Genomic DNA, 19111 nt, shown 5'->3' with positions numbered 1-19111 from the left:
TCTAAGACAATCCCTGTCTGAGTACCCCATATATCATGTCAACCAAAGATCTGTGTGAGTGTCTGTCCTAATTCCCCATGCACGTGTCTCACTCGGAGTACTCCCCTCTTGCTCTGTCTCTCATCTCTAGCTAACTCTGCAACCAGCCAGTCATTCAGGGCCAGGCCTCTATCTGCCATATCGATCTCATCAGCACTAATCAGAATGCTTCCCCAAGCTTCCTCTCTCAAAGAGCAGCTCCGCCCAAAACACTTCGATCTCCGAGTTAGTGAGCAACTCCATCTTGAAGAACTAGAAACTCCCAAAGCCTCACCTCTCATTATACTGTTCAATCATGTAAATACATATCCATGGTTACATGTCTCTCTAAGCTAAACTGCCTCTCTGTCTGTCAGCATTTCTAGATCTGAGCAGTGCCCAAAAGTCTGTGATGCACTGCGTGTTCTGCTCAATCACTGCGTGTTCTGGTCATCATGACATTTGTCATCATATCTATACCATATCTATCAGTTCTTCGGTTACCATACCATCCATCTCTCTCTTATTGCTCCATTGAAATCCCTATATCCTTGCATGTCTCTGTCTGCAAAGCTCTTCTCGCTTTCTGCTGCTGCCTGCCCCCATCTTTTCTGTCTGCGAAGCACAACCCAGGGCCTGATTAGCCAGCCCTTCTCTGTGTCTCTACTAAGGCAAAAGTCAAGTCTAATCTCTGTCTGCTAAGAAACTGTTTACGCATTCCTCGTTCACACTAACTCAAACCAAACTTCCGCAGTCTGCGGCGCTTCTGTTCTGTCTCAGTGGAATGGCTTCATGCTTTCTCTAGTGCTTACTCTCTCTCTCTCGCATACCCAAATGCTATCTATATTGCAGACTCAATGCATATTCTAAGTGCACACTCATGCATGTCTCTCTACATGCATACATAATACATAACATATCTCTACATGGCACTTCAAATATAACAGGCCTCATTCTATAGCAAATACAAATAGCTACATATATGTGGCTAGTCTAATGATGTCACTACTTCATGTCACTACTAATCAGTATTAATCAGAATGTATGATGGATAACTGAATCCCTAAATGGGTAATGATTCTCTAACAATGGGTAATGATTCTCTAATGATAACAAACCAGGCTTCTCCATACTATCTGCTTTTACATTATCCCGCAGGATCCCCTTCAGATTATTCTGTGCTATCCTACATGTTTCATCGAACCAGCTACGCATGTTATTTTTACCGGGTTTGAAATCGTGTTGGAATGAATCTGTCAAGGAATTCCATATTTTTTGTGATGCTAGTATAATTGCCCTTGGTTCTACATCATGATCGAGGATATATGCAATACGGTCCACATTTGGCTGGACCGCCTTGAACTGTGTCACACTTGGCCCATTTTATCCTGCGTTTACATAGGAGATTGATATTGCAGAGATCCAAATGCAGATACGTAGTTGCTAAACTCCCGACCATCCTCAAAGGGAAGTGGTCACTATGAATCTCGTCTATGACTCCAAAGTCCACAATTGGGGGCCATTGTTGGACACAAATAATAAATTATGGATGTACCTTGGGTAATTGCAAATTCAATCTTGCCCGGTACATCCCAACCTGCACATCCATTCAATGAACGAAATCCCCAGTCCACAAGCCATGTGTTTAGCTGCAGTCCCCTAGAGCACATTCTCTCATCAGACAATTGAGGACTAGGGATCCCGTATACAAAATCTTCACCAGGATCCCCCAGATCAGTCGGAATCCCATTACCCAGTTTGGCATTAATGTCCCCTCCCAAGACCACAATCGTGTGTTCGTTCACATGGACAAGGCTTTTGTAAAAATGAACCAGGAGCAATTACTGGCCCTGCTCAGGTGAACCTGTCACACATTGCAAATTGGGATTTTTCAGTTCCTTTCCACTATATTATCATTTAGGGAGAACTTAAACAAAATGCCATTCCCCCAGGGCAGCAACCTCTTATGCCCTTCCTCGCTGTTGTACACATGGAGACCTAGCCATCCAAACATACAGGGTTCATGGCCCACGTTTCCTGCAAATAAATGATGTTGTAAGTCATCAGATATGTCGCCACTTCTGTTCTTAAGAACTTTAGTACAGGTCAATCTAATTCCTCGATGCCTGCCAAGGCGTCAAAGCGATTTGCAGTAAAAATTGTCCGCCGCCCTGCCCATGCTCCTCCCCGACCCTTACCTAGTGTGCCCCTTACCTCCCATTCTCATTTTAGGGACCTCCCACTCCTGCTGTTGGATTAATTGGGCAGTGTGGGACGGATAAACAGCAACCTGGGGGAGAAATTAACTTGCATGAGGACTGGTCACATAATCCAGCATAGTCGGGGCTATCACTGAAACTACCACACAATCCCCCTACATCCGTTTGGGAGTGTTTCCAACCCAAGACACCCTTATTTCCATCAAAATACCGCTGGGATTAATCTTCATGCTTGGTAGGCGACTATTAATCCATTGGGAGTTTTTATTTATCAAGGAAGTTGTTTCTTCCACACCTTTTTTCTAAACGGGGAATTCCCGTTATAACTCCTACCAGGGGTGCTTGTTCGGGCAGGAAATGAATAACTACTTGCTTTTGGTCCAGAGCAGTGGGTTTGCAAAATGGTTGTCGTCTAGGGGTAGGTGTTAGCATTGATCCATTATTAATTGTTACAGTTGGTCCCTCTATACCTTCCCTGTGTTGGGGAATATGCACAGGCACTACTGTGGGCTCAAATTGTTTAGTTCCGCAACTCTCTTTCTGGACTCGGATAGGGATTTCCTTCTTTGCAGTCGTGCCATTGCCAGCCAAGTTTGTTTGTTTTATTGATTTGTTAAGCGCACCGAGTATCTGGGCACGTTAAGGACTTACAGATGGTTACATATGCACCGATAAGCATTTGCATGAAAATATTTACAGTATAAAATGCATCTCTTTATATACACAACTTTTACAGACAGTATAACGTGCATCTATAAAATACACTTCATATATGTGCATAGCAAAATATTTACAATCAGTTTAGGCAGACCTGGGTAGTGAGATGTTGTTGGAGACTAACCAGTTTTTAGTATGTTTCCTAAAGCATTGGAAGGTCTGGTCAATCCGCAAACGAATAGGGAGATAATTCCAGTAGTGGGCAGCTTGAACAGGAAAGCTAACGCTGCCAGCCCTTTTCAGATTGGATGTGTTTGTATGTGATTTGGATGTGTGGATGTGTTTCTTAGGCCTACAATCCCCTTGAGCATCTGGACATCGCTCTTTATCCCCCTGATTAGATCATCGATAATGCAAAGAGATACATTCACAGAGTCTTAAGTGAAGCAATACCAGAAAGGACGGGGGCCATTTTATTTATCCAAAACCTCATGCAATATTTTAAAGTCACTGGAAATCGAAGCCATATAGTTATCACTAAAACTTGATATTGGAGGGAGTGCCCCTATACTCTCCCTGCCCAGTGCCACCATATTCTGTCCAACAAGCACAGGTTCCTGGCTCAATGTACCCATGGAAGACACTTGTTACCTAGAGTTGAGGCATTGGGATAAACAGAGGGCGCTGCTGTTTGGCGAGGGCAATGGTAAGAGTATACTTTCGCAATCACTTGTATGAGAGATGGCGACTTCAATTGCCCTTTCAGTGTTCTGGATACGCTCCTCTATTTTCCCAGCCATCTGTTTCAAATATTCATTCAAAGTTGGCTGGTGAGAAACCGACGTCCGTCCCAGAGGGAACCTGACTGGGTTTACATTATTTGGTTTTATTTGTGGCCAAAGGTGGGTCTGTCCCAGCAGCTACCTGGCTGGATTTGCTTTTTTTTGGTTTTATTCACAACCAGAGGGAGATCTCTGGCTTTGAGTTTAGACTGGTTTTGCAGGCACAGGACTAGTTACTCAGTAATATAGGCAGAACCAAAGTGTAACGCTCACCTGATTCCCGTAGAGGCGCCGGTCTTGACTGGGCGTATACCGTATCTTCAAAGGTGATGTGTAACACACGGCTGGCTCTTTGGGCTGGACCTCTGTGCACTGTATGTCTGACTCAAGGGGTAAGATGTCTTAGGTAAGTGAACGCCGTGCTCTCCATCTGCCTCGGGGCAGGGTGCTGTAACCAGTTTCTTCACTGGATAAGGGGAGCAGGCCTCTTGACTTCAGAGGACTGCTGTCCGTCGTTTACTGCACGAACGGTAAGTTTCGAGTAATTCTAATGTCTTTAAAGTCTTTAGTAATGATGTTTCTTGTTTTGCAGGGTCCCGGCAATGGCGGATGACGGGCTGAAGTGAGTTGAAGATGGAGCCCGTGTGATGAATAGAAGCGCCTGGAAGCACGTAAGTAAGCGCTTGTTGCCTGCTTCACGATGCGCTCTAACTGTCTTTTTATTTTGCAGGTACAAGTTCGGAGCGGCTGCAGGGTGCCGGAATACCCACTGGGTTAGATGTGGAAAGGAGTAATGGCACGTGAGTATTAAAGTTCCCCAATGTCTTTAAACGCACCTTGTTTTGTCTTTCAGATGCGGGATGCAGCGCCGAAGGCCTCCGGAGCGTGCGAAGAGTTGGTAAGCTTTTGTCTTTCAGATGCCGGAATGCAGTGTGAAGACCTTCGGAGCGCACGAAGAGTAGGTAAGCCTTTGTCTTTCAGATGCCGGAATGCTAACCTGTTCTTTCTTGTCTTTATAGGTGTTGCTGAAGACTGGATTCAGGATGGTAAGCCTTTTTCCTTAGGCCCAGGATCAGATGCAGAAGACCCGATGAGCGTTCTGCTGCAGAGGATGCACAATAACGCAAAGCAAGATTCATCCATCGGGTGTGGTTTAAATAGCCTCCTGTAGTGCTTAGGTGTCTCCTTCCACAGCCACGCCTAGGTAAGAAAAGAGTTCCTGCTTTCCAGAAGAGTTCCAGTGTTCTGAATCTAGGGAGTGGCTCCTGCCCACCCAACAGGAAAAGTAGTCCCAAACAGAAGAGGATCAGGGGTTCAACTGGCAGGCAAGTAAGCAGCATGGTCTGCTGCAGGTAAGTCCACCCAAGCATTATGAGCCCGGCGCTTCCAGCGCTGGGACTGGGCATATTTATGAGCCTGGTGCCACTGGCGCCAGGACTGGGTCCAAAAGGTCCCAATTGGGACTGGTTGGCACTCGGAACCTGGGTTATGGATCTGCTTCCAAGGGAGTTGGGAAAACCCTGACCTTTTGGAAGCAGAGATCATGACACAAAGTACTATAAAAAGTGCAAGTGTAAAAATACCCTGAAAGACACGTTCTTAAAAGTATATCATAAAATACACATGTTAAAGCAGTTGAGACAAATAACTCAGTTAAAAGACAAGATGGATAAACACGCTAAATTGATGATGGATTAATAGTATATAAAAGCAGCAAAGTTAGTTAATCGAGGGACCCAGAGCTAAGCACTGACTCCAATTGCCAGACGTTGCCAAAGAGTCTTTAGAGGTTTAAGCGGTCAGAGGGCAAAATGTGCCCGAAGAGTCAGAGTTCCAACAATTTCATTGTCTTACAACCCACCATATGAGAGTGGGGTTCCCCCTGTGTACCAAGCTACAGTCTCAATGGGTAAACTCCACTGTCTCCACTTTCCTACCACCTAGCCGCCAAGGGGGGAGAACTCGCAGCCCCCAGACAACCACCGGTGGGCAAGCAAATCGGTTCCCAGTTATCAATCTTTTCAATGGGACTGCTTGCCACTCCAAGAGAGAAATACAGCGGAATGGTGCGGCTCAGAAGGACAGCACAACCACCAGAGATAAACACCAAAGATGAACACCAGCCGAGGAGTTAAAAAAAGACTGAATCCGAGGGAAGGGCAAGCCCGACGGCTTGAGGATCCGCCTTAGTCTGCCTCTCCTCCCCTGCCCCTAGAGACTAGGGGCAGGGGAGGATTCCTGATGCCACATCCACGTTGTCCGTATGCATTTCACAAGGTCAAGTGGCACAGCGAGTAGAGCGCTCGCTTTGACACCCGTGCAGAGCCTGCTAACGCAGGTTCGAATCCTGGCAGGGCCAAACTCGGCCTTTCATCCTCCTGAGGTCGATAAATGAGCACCACACACCGTGGGTAATAATAAGCAGCGCTCAGATACCTGAGGGTTCATAGCGCTATATAAATGCCAAATTATTATTATTATTATTATTATTATTATTATTAAGGATGAGGACTGAAGCAGCTAGAAAATAAACAATGCACCACGCGCCTCATGCGCGGACTGCACAGTATTCGGGAGGCCTCGGGCCGGACTCCGCTACTCTCCGCTCTGAGTCCTAGGTTTGAAGCAAGGAACCCCGTCTCCAGCAAAAAGCACCGTAGACAGACTGCGGGCAGCAGACTGCAGGAGGACTCAGCCTGGACTCCGCCACGCTCCACTCTGGATCCTGGGATTTAAGAAAGGAGCCCTATCTCCAGTAGACAGACTGCAGGCAGCAAACAGCAGACTGCAGGAGGACTCTTCCCAGACATTTTTAGAAAGGCTATCAGGGAGGGAGGGGGGGGTAAGCAAATGCAAATATAAAGAACGCTCTTGATGCCGCTGATAAAGTAGGACGACAGATTGCAGGGGCACCAATGATTAAACGCCATGCATAGATTAGAGGCTCAAGTTTCAAGCTTGAAACGGGCCCCTTTATTGGACAAACCCATTAAAGGCGCGTGCCTGTTTCAAGTCGACAAGACTTTAGAGCAAAGAAGGGCCACGACACACTCAAAACATTGGGTCAAATGTCAGACAGGTCTTTCCAACCTAGGGAGGGTGGACAGATAAATTGGCGGTACTGTTGCCCCAACACATTTGCTCAACCTCAAAGCCACTTAACACAAAATCAGGGATCCAGCTGCTGGGGTTCAGGAAGCACAGAGCAACTATCTTATCCATCCACCACTAGGCAATAGCGTAGAGGTAAACCCAGAGGGAGAGGACAGGCCTCTAAAGGGGGATCGCATAACATCATTCACCCACACATAGGAGTAGATTACATCCGATCAGTGTGTACTTGACACAGTACAGAGGGGATATTGCATTGAACTTGTAGAATCTCTAGGACATCTGCCACAGGAACAGCTGGTGCTCCTACAAAAAGAAGTTGAGGCTCCTTCAGAAAGACACTATCGAGAGAGAATAGCCAGATCAGGTAAACAACGGTATTTACTTCATTTATTTCTTAGTGCCAATGACTACAAAACAAGAGACCTGAAGCGAGCAAATAAATTCGTAGAGCCGCAAAAAATCAACCCCCTGCTAAAAAGGGGAGTTTTCATGACAACACTGGACGTGAACAATGCATACTTTCATATTTCCATGCTCCCCGCACAAAGAAAATTCCTAACATTTAAGGTAAGAAAGATAGATTATCAGTTCACGGTACCTTTTGGGATAGCATCAGCACCTCGTGTGTTCACAAAAGTGCTAGCAGTGGTGGCAGCCCAACTTCGCAGTGAAGACATTCCCATTTACGCATACCTGAATGGGCCGGAAGTCTAGCAAGATACAAAAAACTCAACAAGCCCACATCAGGCTGAGGATAAGGCAAAAAACCACAGGGTTCGCATAGTTAGAAAAAATAATACATGTGACATTTTCTAACATAATAATTGGCTACTCCAATCAAAACCCCTATAGATCCCTATACATTTGAGTCTACCATTGGATCCATTATCTACAACCCCACCCAAGTATAGTCATCAATACAATCACATCATTCACACACAATTTGGTTGGTTGGCACGCTGCATACTGACGGTGATGAGAAACCTTCCCTGCCATTGAATGGCACCTCCTAAGGTGACCTAGAATGTTGCAACTGTTCTAGACAATGTATTATTTGATTTGCTGACTGGGAATTGAAAGCGGTGGTTTGATCGCTCAAGAACAAAAAGATACTGCCATCTCATTTCTCATGCCAAGGCCCCATGTGTTCCAGACAGCTTTCCCAACCTTGAATATTGTAGTTGGTAACAGTTGTTTCATACTCGCTGCCGACGCAGGTGCCTCATCTTTTAATTGGGTCACAGGATGAATACCAGTCTTTCTGAGACTCTGGGCCTCATTACGACCCTGGCGGTAAGGGGTTAACGCCAGCGTTAGCTGCGCCGACCCCTTACCGCCAACTACGAGGTCCCTTAGCGCCATGGCGCTTTTAACACCTGCTTTTAGCAGGTGTTAAAATCCATGGCGCTAAGGGACCATGGAGTTAATTACGCCACCGTAATTTACGGTGGCGTAATTAACGCCTTCCCCACTCCCATTATGCCCTATGGGGCAAAAATGGGAATGGGGAAGGGTAAATGGGGATTGGGGACTTACCGCCCCGCCGACCTCGGAATGGGGCGGTAAGTCCGCCAACCACCATGGCGTAAACGTAGTTTACGCCATGGTGGTAAAGTCACGGCCCAGGCGGTAACTTACCGCCTGGGTCGTAATGAGGCCCTCTGTCTGCCGGGGGTCACTTCTTCTTTTTTTTTTTTATTATTGTATTTTGTTTCATGAGAAAACCCTTTACACCTTAAATTATTTAGACACATTTGGATGAAAAGAGATTAAATACAATACTAAAAGACAATTAGTTATACAAGATAAAGAAGACAATTATTAAACAATTCGTAATTCATGTTTCAATTTTCATAAAATCTAAAAATCTCAGTGTGTCTAAAATCAGGGATACAAACGCTCCTTAAAAGTCATTGCCCAGATTGTATTTTTTGAGAGAGTGATAAAAACATTGAAATGTTTTTCCAAAAATGTGTTTCTTGGATCTTTCAGTTCAACGCACACCATTATTAAATGTCTCAATGATTCAATTTGCTGACCACAAAAGCGACAACGGTGTGATGAATTTTCTTGGGGGTTTCTGGTCGCCAATATTTTGCCAGTTTTCCACAAATTTAGGTGAAATCTTAGAAAGTTCATCTGTCTATATCGGCATCGAAAGTATTGCAGATAATTTGGCAGCACATTCCATGCCTTTGTCTCTGCTCGAAAATTTATAAAAATGTTATATATCTTTGACATTCATCAATTGTCATTTCTCAACATTTTCACATTTCCACATTTTCAATTTTACTGCATCAGGCCTATTTAATAGGGTCTCCCAAGTGGATCCAATTTCATCCAACCAATTCTGACATTGAGTTTTCCATTTGGCTAGAATGGATTAATGGGCATGTTGCAGATTCAGTAGCTGTATATGTTAGAATTGAATCCTGTGGTCCGATGGTAATTACAAAACCTTCTATTTGACAATTGCTTTAAGTGATAACGCCCCCATCTTATATCTCAGGATCTGAATTGGAATGCCATATGGGAGGCTCAAGTTTTTAAAAAAAATATATGCCTTCTAATCTGTTCCAATATGATTACTCGCCAATTTGTTTTGCCTCTACTCCGTAAGTTAGTGTTGGAAATGCCTTCTGTTTTATAAAAAAAAAGTATCACAGGTAGGCAAGAAAAAGTGCCATATTTCTTGAGTATTATCATTGCCAGTGATGCAGTAGTTTCTGCCTTGGTTCTCAGATTCTCTCTGTGTGGTACGTCAGCTCGGGTTGCATTTATAAGAAGGCCCAGATATTTGTACTCGGAGACAACGGCTTCAGGATCGCCATGAATTTTCCATTGCAATGTGGTTCATTTTTTCCGCTCCCCTGACATTGAGAGGGTTAGGGAATGGTGGGGAGTACTAGCATACAATGGGCTGTACCCTAGGTGGTTGTCCTTATCCCCCGAGGGGGAGTCCCTCCATGAGATCCTACTGCATTGAACCACCTCTAGGGGGACTATTGGGCAACGGCTGTTCCTCCCTACTCCCTAGCCTCATGGAAAAGAGCTCCCCCTTGGGGAGAAGTGACGACACCTTGTGAATCATCACAGCTATCAATACAGAAAATTGCCTTGTGCCACTGTGATGTCGAAAAGTAAATTACAGCTGCCACCATTATACTCCGCAAAAGTAATGTAGGGTGATAAAATAATTCTTGGGGGGAAAACATGGTATGTTTAAAAAGCACCCCTGTTCTGGGAGCCTTGTGGTAAAGTCATGATCTTCTACACAAAAAATAGGTCAGAGATCCAAACGATAAAGAATGCGGGGAAGCAAAGAGTTTAGGGAACCTTAAAAGGATCAGCAGAATGTAATGTAATTCTGATGTATTTTTATGATCCTCCTTTTTTTCTTAATTGTTGATGTGGCTGTAGTTTACTTTTCCGCTTGCCTCTCACCCTTAGAAAAGAAACTGTTTATTTGGCCACCTTCTCTCCGTGTATGAAGACCAGAATCGCACATTGCCATACTAAATTCTTTTTTGCTTTTTGTTGTTAGATTCACGAAGCTTGTAAGCTGGTGTGCAGAAAGTGCAAGCGCCCCGTGACGGAGGCGACCGGGCGAGTGGTGCAGCAGGGCACCAGGCGCTATAGGTTATGCCATGGGTGCCTGGAGGACATTGCTGATGACATCATCCCTGTGGATGGGAATGAAGAGTGGTCCCGCTCCTCCACGGCTGATGAGAAAGTTTCCCAATGGCTCCTGGGCCAGGAGCATGGGCCAGCCCCTGAGTTGGCAGATGACGATGGATCCTCAGACCTGATCATTCACGAGGTGAATGACAGTGACAATGATGTGGAGGAAACTGACATGAAGCCAGACATCAATAAACTATCAGTTGAGTAAGTGTGGCGGATCGGCTGTAATGCATGACACGTGGTCCGACAAGTTATTCTTGGAAAGGAGCAAAAGACCTCCCGTCGAACAATGCATCCCTTTTAGTAGCCCTGCCTGACTTGAGGTCCATACGAGGTCAATACGCGTATGTGGCAGTAAAGTGTAACTTGGGCTGATAAGTGGAGGACCATTCAGTTGGATAATAACAGCTGTTATTTATAGCACTACACAACATCAACAGAACTGCTGTTGCAAGTTCAACTAAAAAAACAATGTAGTAGTCTAGGAACCTTTATGAACTGAGAGTGTATGTCATCTGCATATTTGTGTATTTTGGGACCAAGAGCCGTGTCCATGCCTGGACGCTTAAGATGAGTTTGCAATAAGGCTAGGGGGCTATCATGGTTGCCCGGGAGAGCGAGGAGAGCATAAGTGCAAGACATTCCATGATGGTGAGCCTCCCTTGGAGCCTGGAGTTTCGCTGCCCAAACTCTATGTCCCCCCTTAAGTGTGGCAAGGCAGTGCCCAAGAAGGGGGGGGGGAAGGATGTGGCACTGTGACCCATGTGAATCTCTAGTGGGACTTGAGGACACTTGTTGATTCTGACGGCTGGCGGGGTGTGGTGGATATGGCTGGAGTCGAGGTGGTAGTCACAGGACGCAAGGATGGGAGGGTTCTGTTGTGATGCCGCATAACTGGTCCAGACAGGGAGCAAGCCTATTATATCTGCATGTGCTATTTCTGAGGGAAACCCTGTGTGTTGTTAAAGGAAATCCCTTTGTCTTGCGAAATATTCTTAGGAAAAAGGGTGGGGAAAATCAGTGTTTATTATGGACCAACAGACTGCCTCCACTATGTATTTCAATTAAAAAAGATCCCCTGCTGTGTGACCTGTGTAGCGTGCCACCCCAAGAGGTATGCTGTGCTTGACCATTTCGAAAAGCTCCGAGAGGGGCATTTTGGAATACGTATGAGCATTCTGTGGGGCAAGTCTAAAATGCCATTGAACTGAATGGGATGTGCTGAAGAAAGGGTACCTGCGCAGTGGTCTTTCCAAAGGTGTGAGCTGTTGCTGAATATCCAGACTGGTGCAACACTGTAGTCTGCTCACATCATTTTGAAAAGATTTTAAAAAAGCCTGCAGCCAGCTCCCTTTTGACAAGGTATGGCCTTCGTGTTTATGTGATGGGTTGGCCTCGGTGTTCCCCAATCAGAGCAGCAGAGTTGGTGTAATAGCACTAAAGTCACTGAAACCGAAAACAAAATAGGAAAAGGCACGCTTCAATGGCTACAGGTACCTGGAGCATCACTGGCTACAGGTACCTGGAGCATCACTGGCTAGAGGTACCTGGAGCATCAATGGCTTACAGGTGCCTGGAGCATCAATGGCTTACAGGTGCCTGGAGCATCAATGGCTTACAGGTACCTGGAGCATGAGTGGCTACAGGTATCTGGAGCATCACTGGCTACAGGTGCCTGGAGCATCAATGGCTTACAGGTACCTGGAGCATCAATGGCTTACAGGTACCTGGAGCATCAATGGCTTACAGGTACCTGGAGCATCAATGGCTACAGGTACCTGGAGCATCAATGGCTTACAGGTACCTGGAGCATCAGTGGCTTACAGGTACCTGGAGCATCAGTGGCTTACAGGTACCTGGAGCATCAGTGGCTTACAGGTACCTGGAGCATCAGTGGCTACAGGTACCTGGAGCATCAGTGGCTACAGGTACCTGGAGCATCTGTGGCTACAGGTACCTGGAGCATCAATAGCTTCAGGTACCTGGAGCATTATTGTTTTACAGGTACCTGGAGCATGAGTGGCTACAGGTACCTGGAGCATCAGTGGCTACAGGTGCCTGGAGCATCAGTGGCTTACAGGTACCTGGAGCATCAATGACTTACAGGAAACTGGAGCACCAGTGGCTACAGGTACCTGGAGCATCAGTGGCTACAGGTACCTGGAGCATCACTGGCTACAGGTACCTGGAGCATGAGTGGCTACAGGTACCTGGAGCATCAGTGGCTACAGGTGCCTGGAGCATCAGTGGCTTACAGGTACCTGGAGCATCAATGACTTACAGGAAACTGGAGCACCAGTGGCTACAGGTGCCTGGAGCATCAGTGGCTTACAGGTACCTGGAGCATCAGTGGTTTATAGGTACCTGGAGCATCAGTGGCTACAGGTACCTGGAGCATTATTGGCTTACAGGTACCTGGAGCATTATTGGCTTACAGGTACCTGGAGCATCATTGGCTACAGGTGCCTGGAGCATCAGTGTCTACAGGAACCTGGAGCATCAGTGGCTTATAGGTACTGGAGCATCAGTGGCTACAGGTGCCTGGAGCATCAGTGGCTACACAAGATGGCACCCTCTCAAATAAAAGACAGGGAAGACCTGTTATGAGAACACACACTCTCCCTGCAGCCCTTCTAGTTGTATCTATCTTCCATTTTGTTATGTTTTTGAGTTGTGGTGACCTCTATTTAGATTCCTGTGCACTCCAGAGGTCAGGGAAACGTGCCTGGTGTTGCCTAAGATGCAATGGTCAGCAGAGAAATGGTGATGCTGCTGAAAACATGGCATCTCTGGTCCTAAGCAACAAGGCTCCTTTCCTTGAACGTTGTATGATCTGTACAATCCACAACTGCATGTGTGCGAGTCTGCTTGCATGTAGAGAGACACTTGGGTCATAGTGCATATTTTACAGCCATGTATCCTCCCTTCTGGGGACAAGCATGTATTCCTTCATGGATGTGGTAAACACTTAGCATTGAAATCTGAATTTAATATATATATATATATATATATATATATATATATATATATATATATATATATATATATATATATATACATATATATATATTTGGCACCTTTTTTTAAATCGAAGCCACACTTAATTATGTTATATTTAGCTAAATATAGGCTATTTACATATTCATCTTTCTCAGAACATAACTTTATCGATTTCTCAGGCTTGAAAAGCAATACCGTCTTTCTTGGCATAAAAAGGTCACAATTATTTTATTTTTTATTAATCATGTGGTACAGTCAAAGATATGTCTTTTCACATCTAAATATTATAAAACAGTTAAAAGAAACATAAGAACATAGTCACAATTGTTATTTCTGTTACATATAGGTGCTGAGTGAGTGGCATTCCTTTTCTTGTCATGCACAGCACAGTTATTCTGCCTGCGTGTGCATGCTAAGGTAACAAAGCCTTTAAACATTACTAATGAAGTCTTCATTGTGTCCAAAATCCAGAAAGGTGCAAAACGCAGCACACACTGTCACATTCATTACTCCAAAATAAAAGGTGCAATTGGCACTGAAAATGCATTGCAATGTTCAGTAGAGCATTGCCGGATTGGCAATGCCTTCTGGCATCTTTTACCTTGCCCCTCTCTATCGTTCCGGTGGCCTGTTGTGAGACCTTTATCTCGCTGCCATCCGGTGTCTGCAGCCTCTGGTCTCTCTGTACCAGGGCTTGCCTGATTGTAAAGTTCTTTTTGCTATTCAGTTAGCTGAAATTAGGCCCAAACCCCTCCGGAATGGACGGGTGCCCCTCCTTGTAAAGACACGTAAATTGGGCCAACCTGGGGGCATGGCTAGCCACTTCTGACTGTAAGGCACTCTCCCGGGTGTCCATACAGGCACAGAAGCTTTGTATGTGAGTGGTAGATTAGGTGCCGCAACTCCCGTGTGTAAATCACTTGCTTCGACCACTTCTTTTTGTATTTGGCGGGCAAGGCTGTGGCATAAGCTCAATCGCATCGCATATCCTGTTTTACTAACTTCCACCCACTTCTAATGTGCAAGGTTAAGATGCTTCCTATGGTTTTGATCCTCTGTGATTCAGCTCTGCAGGGTCACCATTTTGGGCTTGTAATGCATGTGCTGTTGGTTGCAAGCATGCTTGCAGCACAGATAGCTTGTGGTACCTCTGGCACTCGGTTGATATCCTGTTTTGTGCGCTTGGAGTTTGTGCAGTTCTTTAAAACAATTTTCTTTGGAAAGTGAAAACACTTTGCTGTGAGCATCGCATTCCATTGCTTGAGGCCTAAATGAAATCCAAAGCTGGGTGCTATATAAACCTGCTTGTAATACTTCTTGTGATTTTAATAATCATTTAAAATCTAATTTGCCCCAGTCCCATGTGTGTGGTGCACAAAACTCTGAGACTTACTTTGTGTGTTCAGGCAAGATTACATTACCAAATCTACTTTCAGCAACCTGAGCGCCTGGAGACCAATTTCATTGGTGACGAAGCGCTATATAAATACCTTTTAACATTAACATAAGACTGAAGTCTTGGAACAGAGCTGCTGTAATATCAGCCATAAGGCACAGGTAGCTATTGCTATATTCACCAGTGTGTTTGTGTTCACTGGTGTGGTATTAGCCAACGCTATGCAGGAGGTTGGCAACAAGGTCACCAAAATTGCAGCCATTGTCCTATACATGACCACTTCATATTACTCTAGATTGTGCACTTTGCACCTAAGCTCAGTGTGCACCTAAACTGTAGGTGTGAGACAAATGCCTGAGTGCAACTGTCAAGACCGAACGCTTCCTTAAGACTAACACAGCACTATTTTCTTCATTCCTGTTTGCTGGCTACAAGGGGTGGTTTAGGTGACAAGAAAATGTGTGAGGTTCCAAAAAAAGCATATACCTTCTGTATGATTGTCGGGGCTTGTGTTGCTGAAAGGCGAGTATGGCTGGGGGCAGATGCTGTGACCTAAAGGCTAGCCAGGCAAGCATCTGGGTGAGTGAATGTGATTAGCATCGACCCACTTCTCACGCTGGTTACCTATACTTTTCTCTACTAATGGCCAAAGCCTTGAAAAAGCACTTGAGAATGCACGAAACATGTCCGCAAAACTGCATTCACTATTAAAATGCAAGCACTCTGCATTTCATGTCTAGTGTTAGCAAAACCTTACTGACTACACTGATGCTTAGCAGCGTACCTGCTAATCGCCCCCCTCGTAAACTCTGCAAGTAACCAGCACAGCATAAAGGCAGTATGCACCACCTTTTCCTGGACTAATGAACCTAGTTTCTTGCAAAGGCTGCAGGGCTGGGCAGCCTGGCCTCTCTTAGACAGCTTTCCCAAAAATTGAAACTAATCTGCTCCTTTTAAGTGTCCAATACTTCTTGTTTCTTTCACTGCAATTTCCTTTCTCCATTTCTTATCACAGTTACGTTTTCTCCAATTTGTAGAGATCATGTACTCCTTGCATCATTTCGTAAATGCCATATAAATCTCTTTTCAAGAAGGTGGAATTATAACAGGAGGCTAGCGCTCTGCATCTATACACAATAATCCCTCTTTGTGTGGAGGGTGGTTCATTGGGATCCGTATGGAAACCAAGTCCTCTACACTTCACCTCCTCGATGACCTCCACGACATCACTGACCCAGGAACCACAGAACCATTCGTACTCCTCAACCTCTCTGCAGCCTTTGACACCATCAGCCCCACCATTCTACTAGACATCTTAGCCCACAGGATGAAACGCTCAGGCCCTGGACTGGGTCACCTCCTTCCTTACCGACAGGACACACTTTGAAGTGGCAACTCGGATTTTTAAATGCATCATTAAAGTAATTTAGAGGAAAAGGAGAAAAGTGACTGGAAAACCTGGCAACGTTTGAGATTTTTCAACAAGTGGGTGATTGCACAGAAATCAATGACCGCGGGCCAGGCTTATTGACGAGATGCGCTATATTGCATGGTCAAGCAAAGCATAGCCTGCGGCATAGAAGCCCTGTTTATACAACGCATATGATTTGTTCAAAGATGGAATCCCATCAGACGATCTCTGTAGAGGATTTTTAAATCTGCAAAAATGAACCTCCAGTAGAAATTCAACTGTTTTCTGATTGTTTTGGGAGGAACTTTGGGTGAGTATGACCATAAGCTCTAGGTCCAAGATTCCATTGTAATCCTTGAGCATTTGGGCCAAATCCTATGATGATCTGTGGCCTGCTGGCATGTGAAAAGAGGCCAGTGCCATGTAATGTGGTATTTATATAGCACACCCTTGTCGTTTATGCTCTGTGAAATTCCTAATTCCTGATAGGTGATGGGGATAGGTGATGGGAAGTCCGGATGTAGATCTGAAAGGGAAGACAGGAGCTGGGCCTGGTTGGGGAGTGGGGGACTAAAACCCAGCAGCCTAACATTCCAATGTTTGTGAGGGAACAGTCCAGGGAGGTCAGAAACCTAAAAGCCCTCCCCATCACCACCTATTTAAGGTTTGTACGTGGGTGGTCCTGGCGGGATCGTTCAACTTAAATTAACAAATATCAACGCATTGTATATTTAGAAAAATGTTTACAAAAATGAAGTTCATTAACACAAATTCAAAACAAACTGGGGTGCAGGGGGAGGCAAGGGAAAAGTGAACTGTAGAGGTGGGGGTGGAAGGGGAAAATTAGGGGCATGTGGACGGGGCACCAATATATAAGGTTACAAAAATGGGCAGATTCATTATGTTGAGTTTGTGAAACGGCCATAAATTCGGTTTTGCGAGGAGGTTGTGCGGGCAGGGAGTCTCCCGGCCCATCACCTTGCTCGTCCGTGTTAGTGACTCAGAGGCGGGAGCCCAGGATTACATTTTTATCTGTGTCGTCGGTGAATGTGATCGTTTTTAAACATTACAGTGTATGTGACCACTATTGTAAATTGTGTATTTGTTTTTCCTATAATTCAATCACAAACAATTCTTTAAAAGCTATAGAAATATTCAGATTATGTAAAATAAACATTTTTATTACTTGTGTTTTGTTCACAACTGTGTACACAATGTTTCATATTTTTTAATAAACAAGCAACTTTCACTGCTGCTTGTGCCTTCACGAGTTCTGTTTGTGCCATTATCCTGTCAAGTGGGATTGAGGGGGGAAACCGGTTTATATATGCACATGCATTGCTGCCCCCTCTCCCCACTCTTACCATGCTCAACACATGAATTCTGAATGGCTTATAATATGTGAGCACTTATTGTACACCTCATGTTTCCTTCCAGCTTCTCACCATTTCGTTGTCTCCTAAGTTTTCCAACTGGTTTTAAAATATTCACATGGTCCTTTTTTATTCATAGGAAACAGAGCAATAAGCTTGAAAGCAACTTATTCTGATGTGGTTTTGATTTGATTTTTATATTTATAGCGCACATATCCCCAGAAAGGGAGCCTGGCAGAACAAACTGCATCTAGCGCAGATGAAATTGGTAAGCATTGGTTAACTTAGATTAGCCCAGAAAATGAATTGGCCAAGTACGTCTTCAATTGCTTCCTAAAGATGGCTAAAGAACTAATTTCCCGAGCATTCCAGGCTCGAGGGCCCATAAAAGAGAAGCGCCTGTCCCCCTGGTAGTAGTTCTGGAGGAGGGGATCACCAACAATCTTTTCCCCACAGATCGCAATGTACGACTGGGACAAGGAATTGTAATCTTAGAAGATAAATAGATAGGGGCGAGGCCATGAACACACTTGAGGACAAGACCTCAAATCTTGAACTGCATCCGCTGCTGCACTGGAAGCCAGTGAAGGCATCTTCAAAACTCTGAGATAGGCTTTGTTCGCGGCAGTGTGATCAGTTGCACCACTGCGTTCTGTGCAACCTGAAGCTGATATTTAGGTATACCAGTTAAAAGAGCATTACAATAATCTAATTTGGTGTTTGTAAGAATTCCCACCACAATTGGCCAATCCTTTTTTCGGAAATGAGCAGAAGTAGAGGCTTAAGAAGTTTTAATAGAAAATAAAGGGTGTTGATTATCTGATTGACCTGTAGATTACAACTCATGCTGGACTGCCAAATACAACCCAGATTTGTTACTGTCTGGGTGTATTTTGCAGCAGTTCCAAATAAAGTTGGACATGGAAGCAAGGGTAATACATTAACTCATTTATTTATAGGGCCAAATATAATGATCTCTGTTTTTGACGGGTTCAGGTGGAGCTTATTTTCCAGCACCCAAGATTGATTTTTTTTCTGCACCTTTTACGACTCGCGCCACTGCCTCCAATGGTTGCTCTAACGGAACATAGATCTCCTTATCATCCGCATACTCAGTCAACCAAGGCGGTAAGATTCTGATAGAAAGCCTATGAAAGTTGGAAACGCACATCTGAGGATGGATGTCCTAAAGTTGAACCTCTGACGGGAGGCCCTAAACTTTTTCTCCTAGTTTCCTGAACGGTTATCAATCTTTTTATAAGCTGTCTGGTCTAATGGGGATGAAAAAGGCTTGGAACAACCAGTAGCTTTCACCAGTCCATAGCTCATGGCTAAAAATGAATGGTGGGCAGACACTGTTAAGAGTACTAAGCTTTACACCCTACCCGGCAGTTTCTACCTTTAAAATCCATGCAGATCATAAGACTTATAACTGGCATATGGCCAAGAAGCCGAAA

General features: G+C 44.8%; 1 protein-coding gene across 2 annotated transcripts in view; it reads left to right on the top strand.

Moving 5' to 3' along the window:
• Positions 1-17536, top strand: part of LOC138503029 (zinc finger and BTB domain-containing protein 8A-like) — a 65971-nt gene extending 48435 nt beyond the window's left edge. For both annotated transcript variants that reach the window (XM_069622465.1, XM_069622466.1), the window contains exon 4: positions 10335-17536. In XM_069622465.1, the coding sequence (XP_069478566.1) occupies positions 10335-10682 (348 nt within the window). In that variant the 3' untranslated portion in view covers positions 10683-17536. The remainder of the gene's footprint in view (positions 1-10334) is intronic.
• Positions 17537-19111: the final 1575 nt, after the last annotated feature.

The sequence above is a fragment of the Ambystoma mexicanum genome, chromosome 11, assembly GCF_040938575.1.
Source record: "Ambystoma mexicanum isolate Mex_15411 chromosome 11, UKY_AmexF1_1, whole genome shotgun sequence".
NCBI lineage: Eukaryota > Metazoa > Chordata > Amphibia > Caudata > Ambystomatidae > Ambystoma > Ambystoma mexicanum.
The sequence above is the reverse complement of the archived record's forward strand: the minus strand, read 5'-3'. Positions and strand labels throughout refer to the sequence as shown.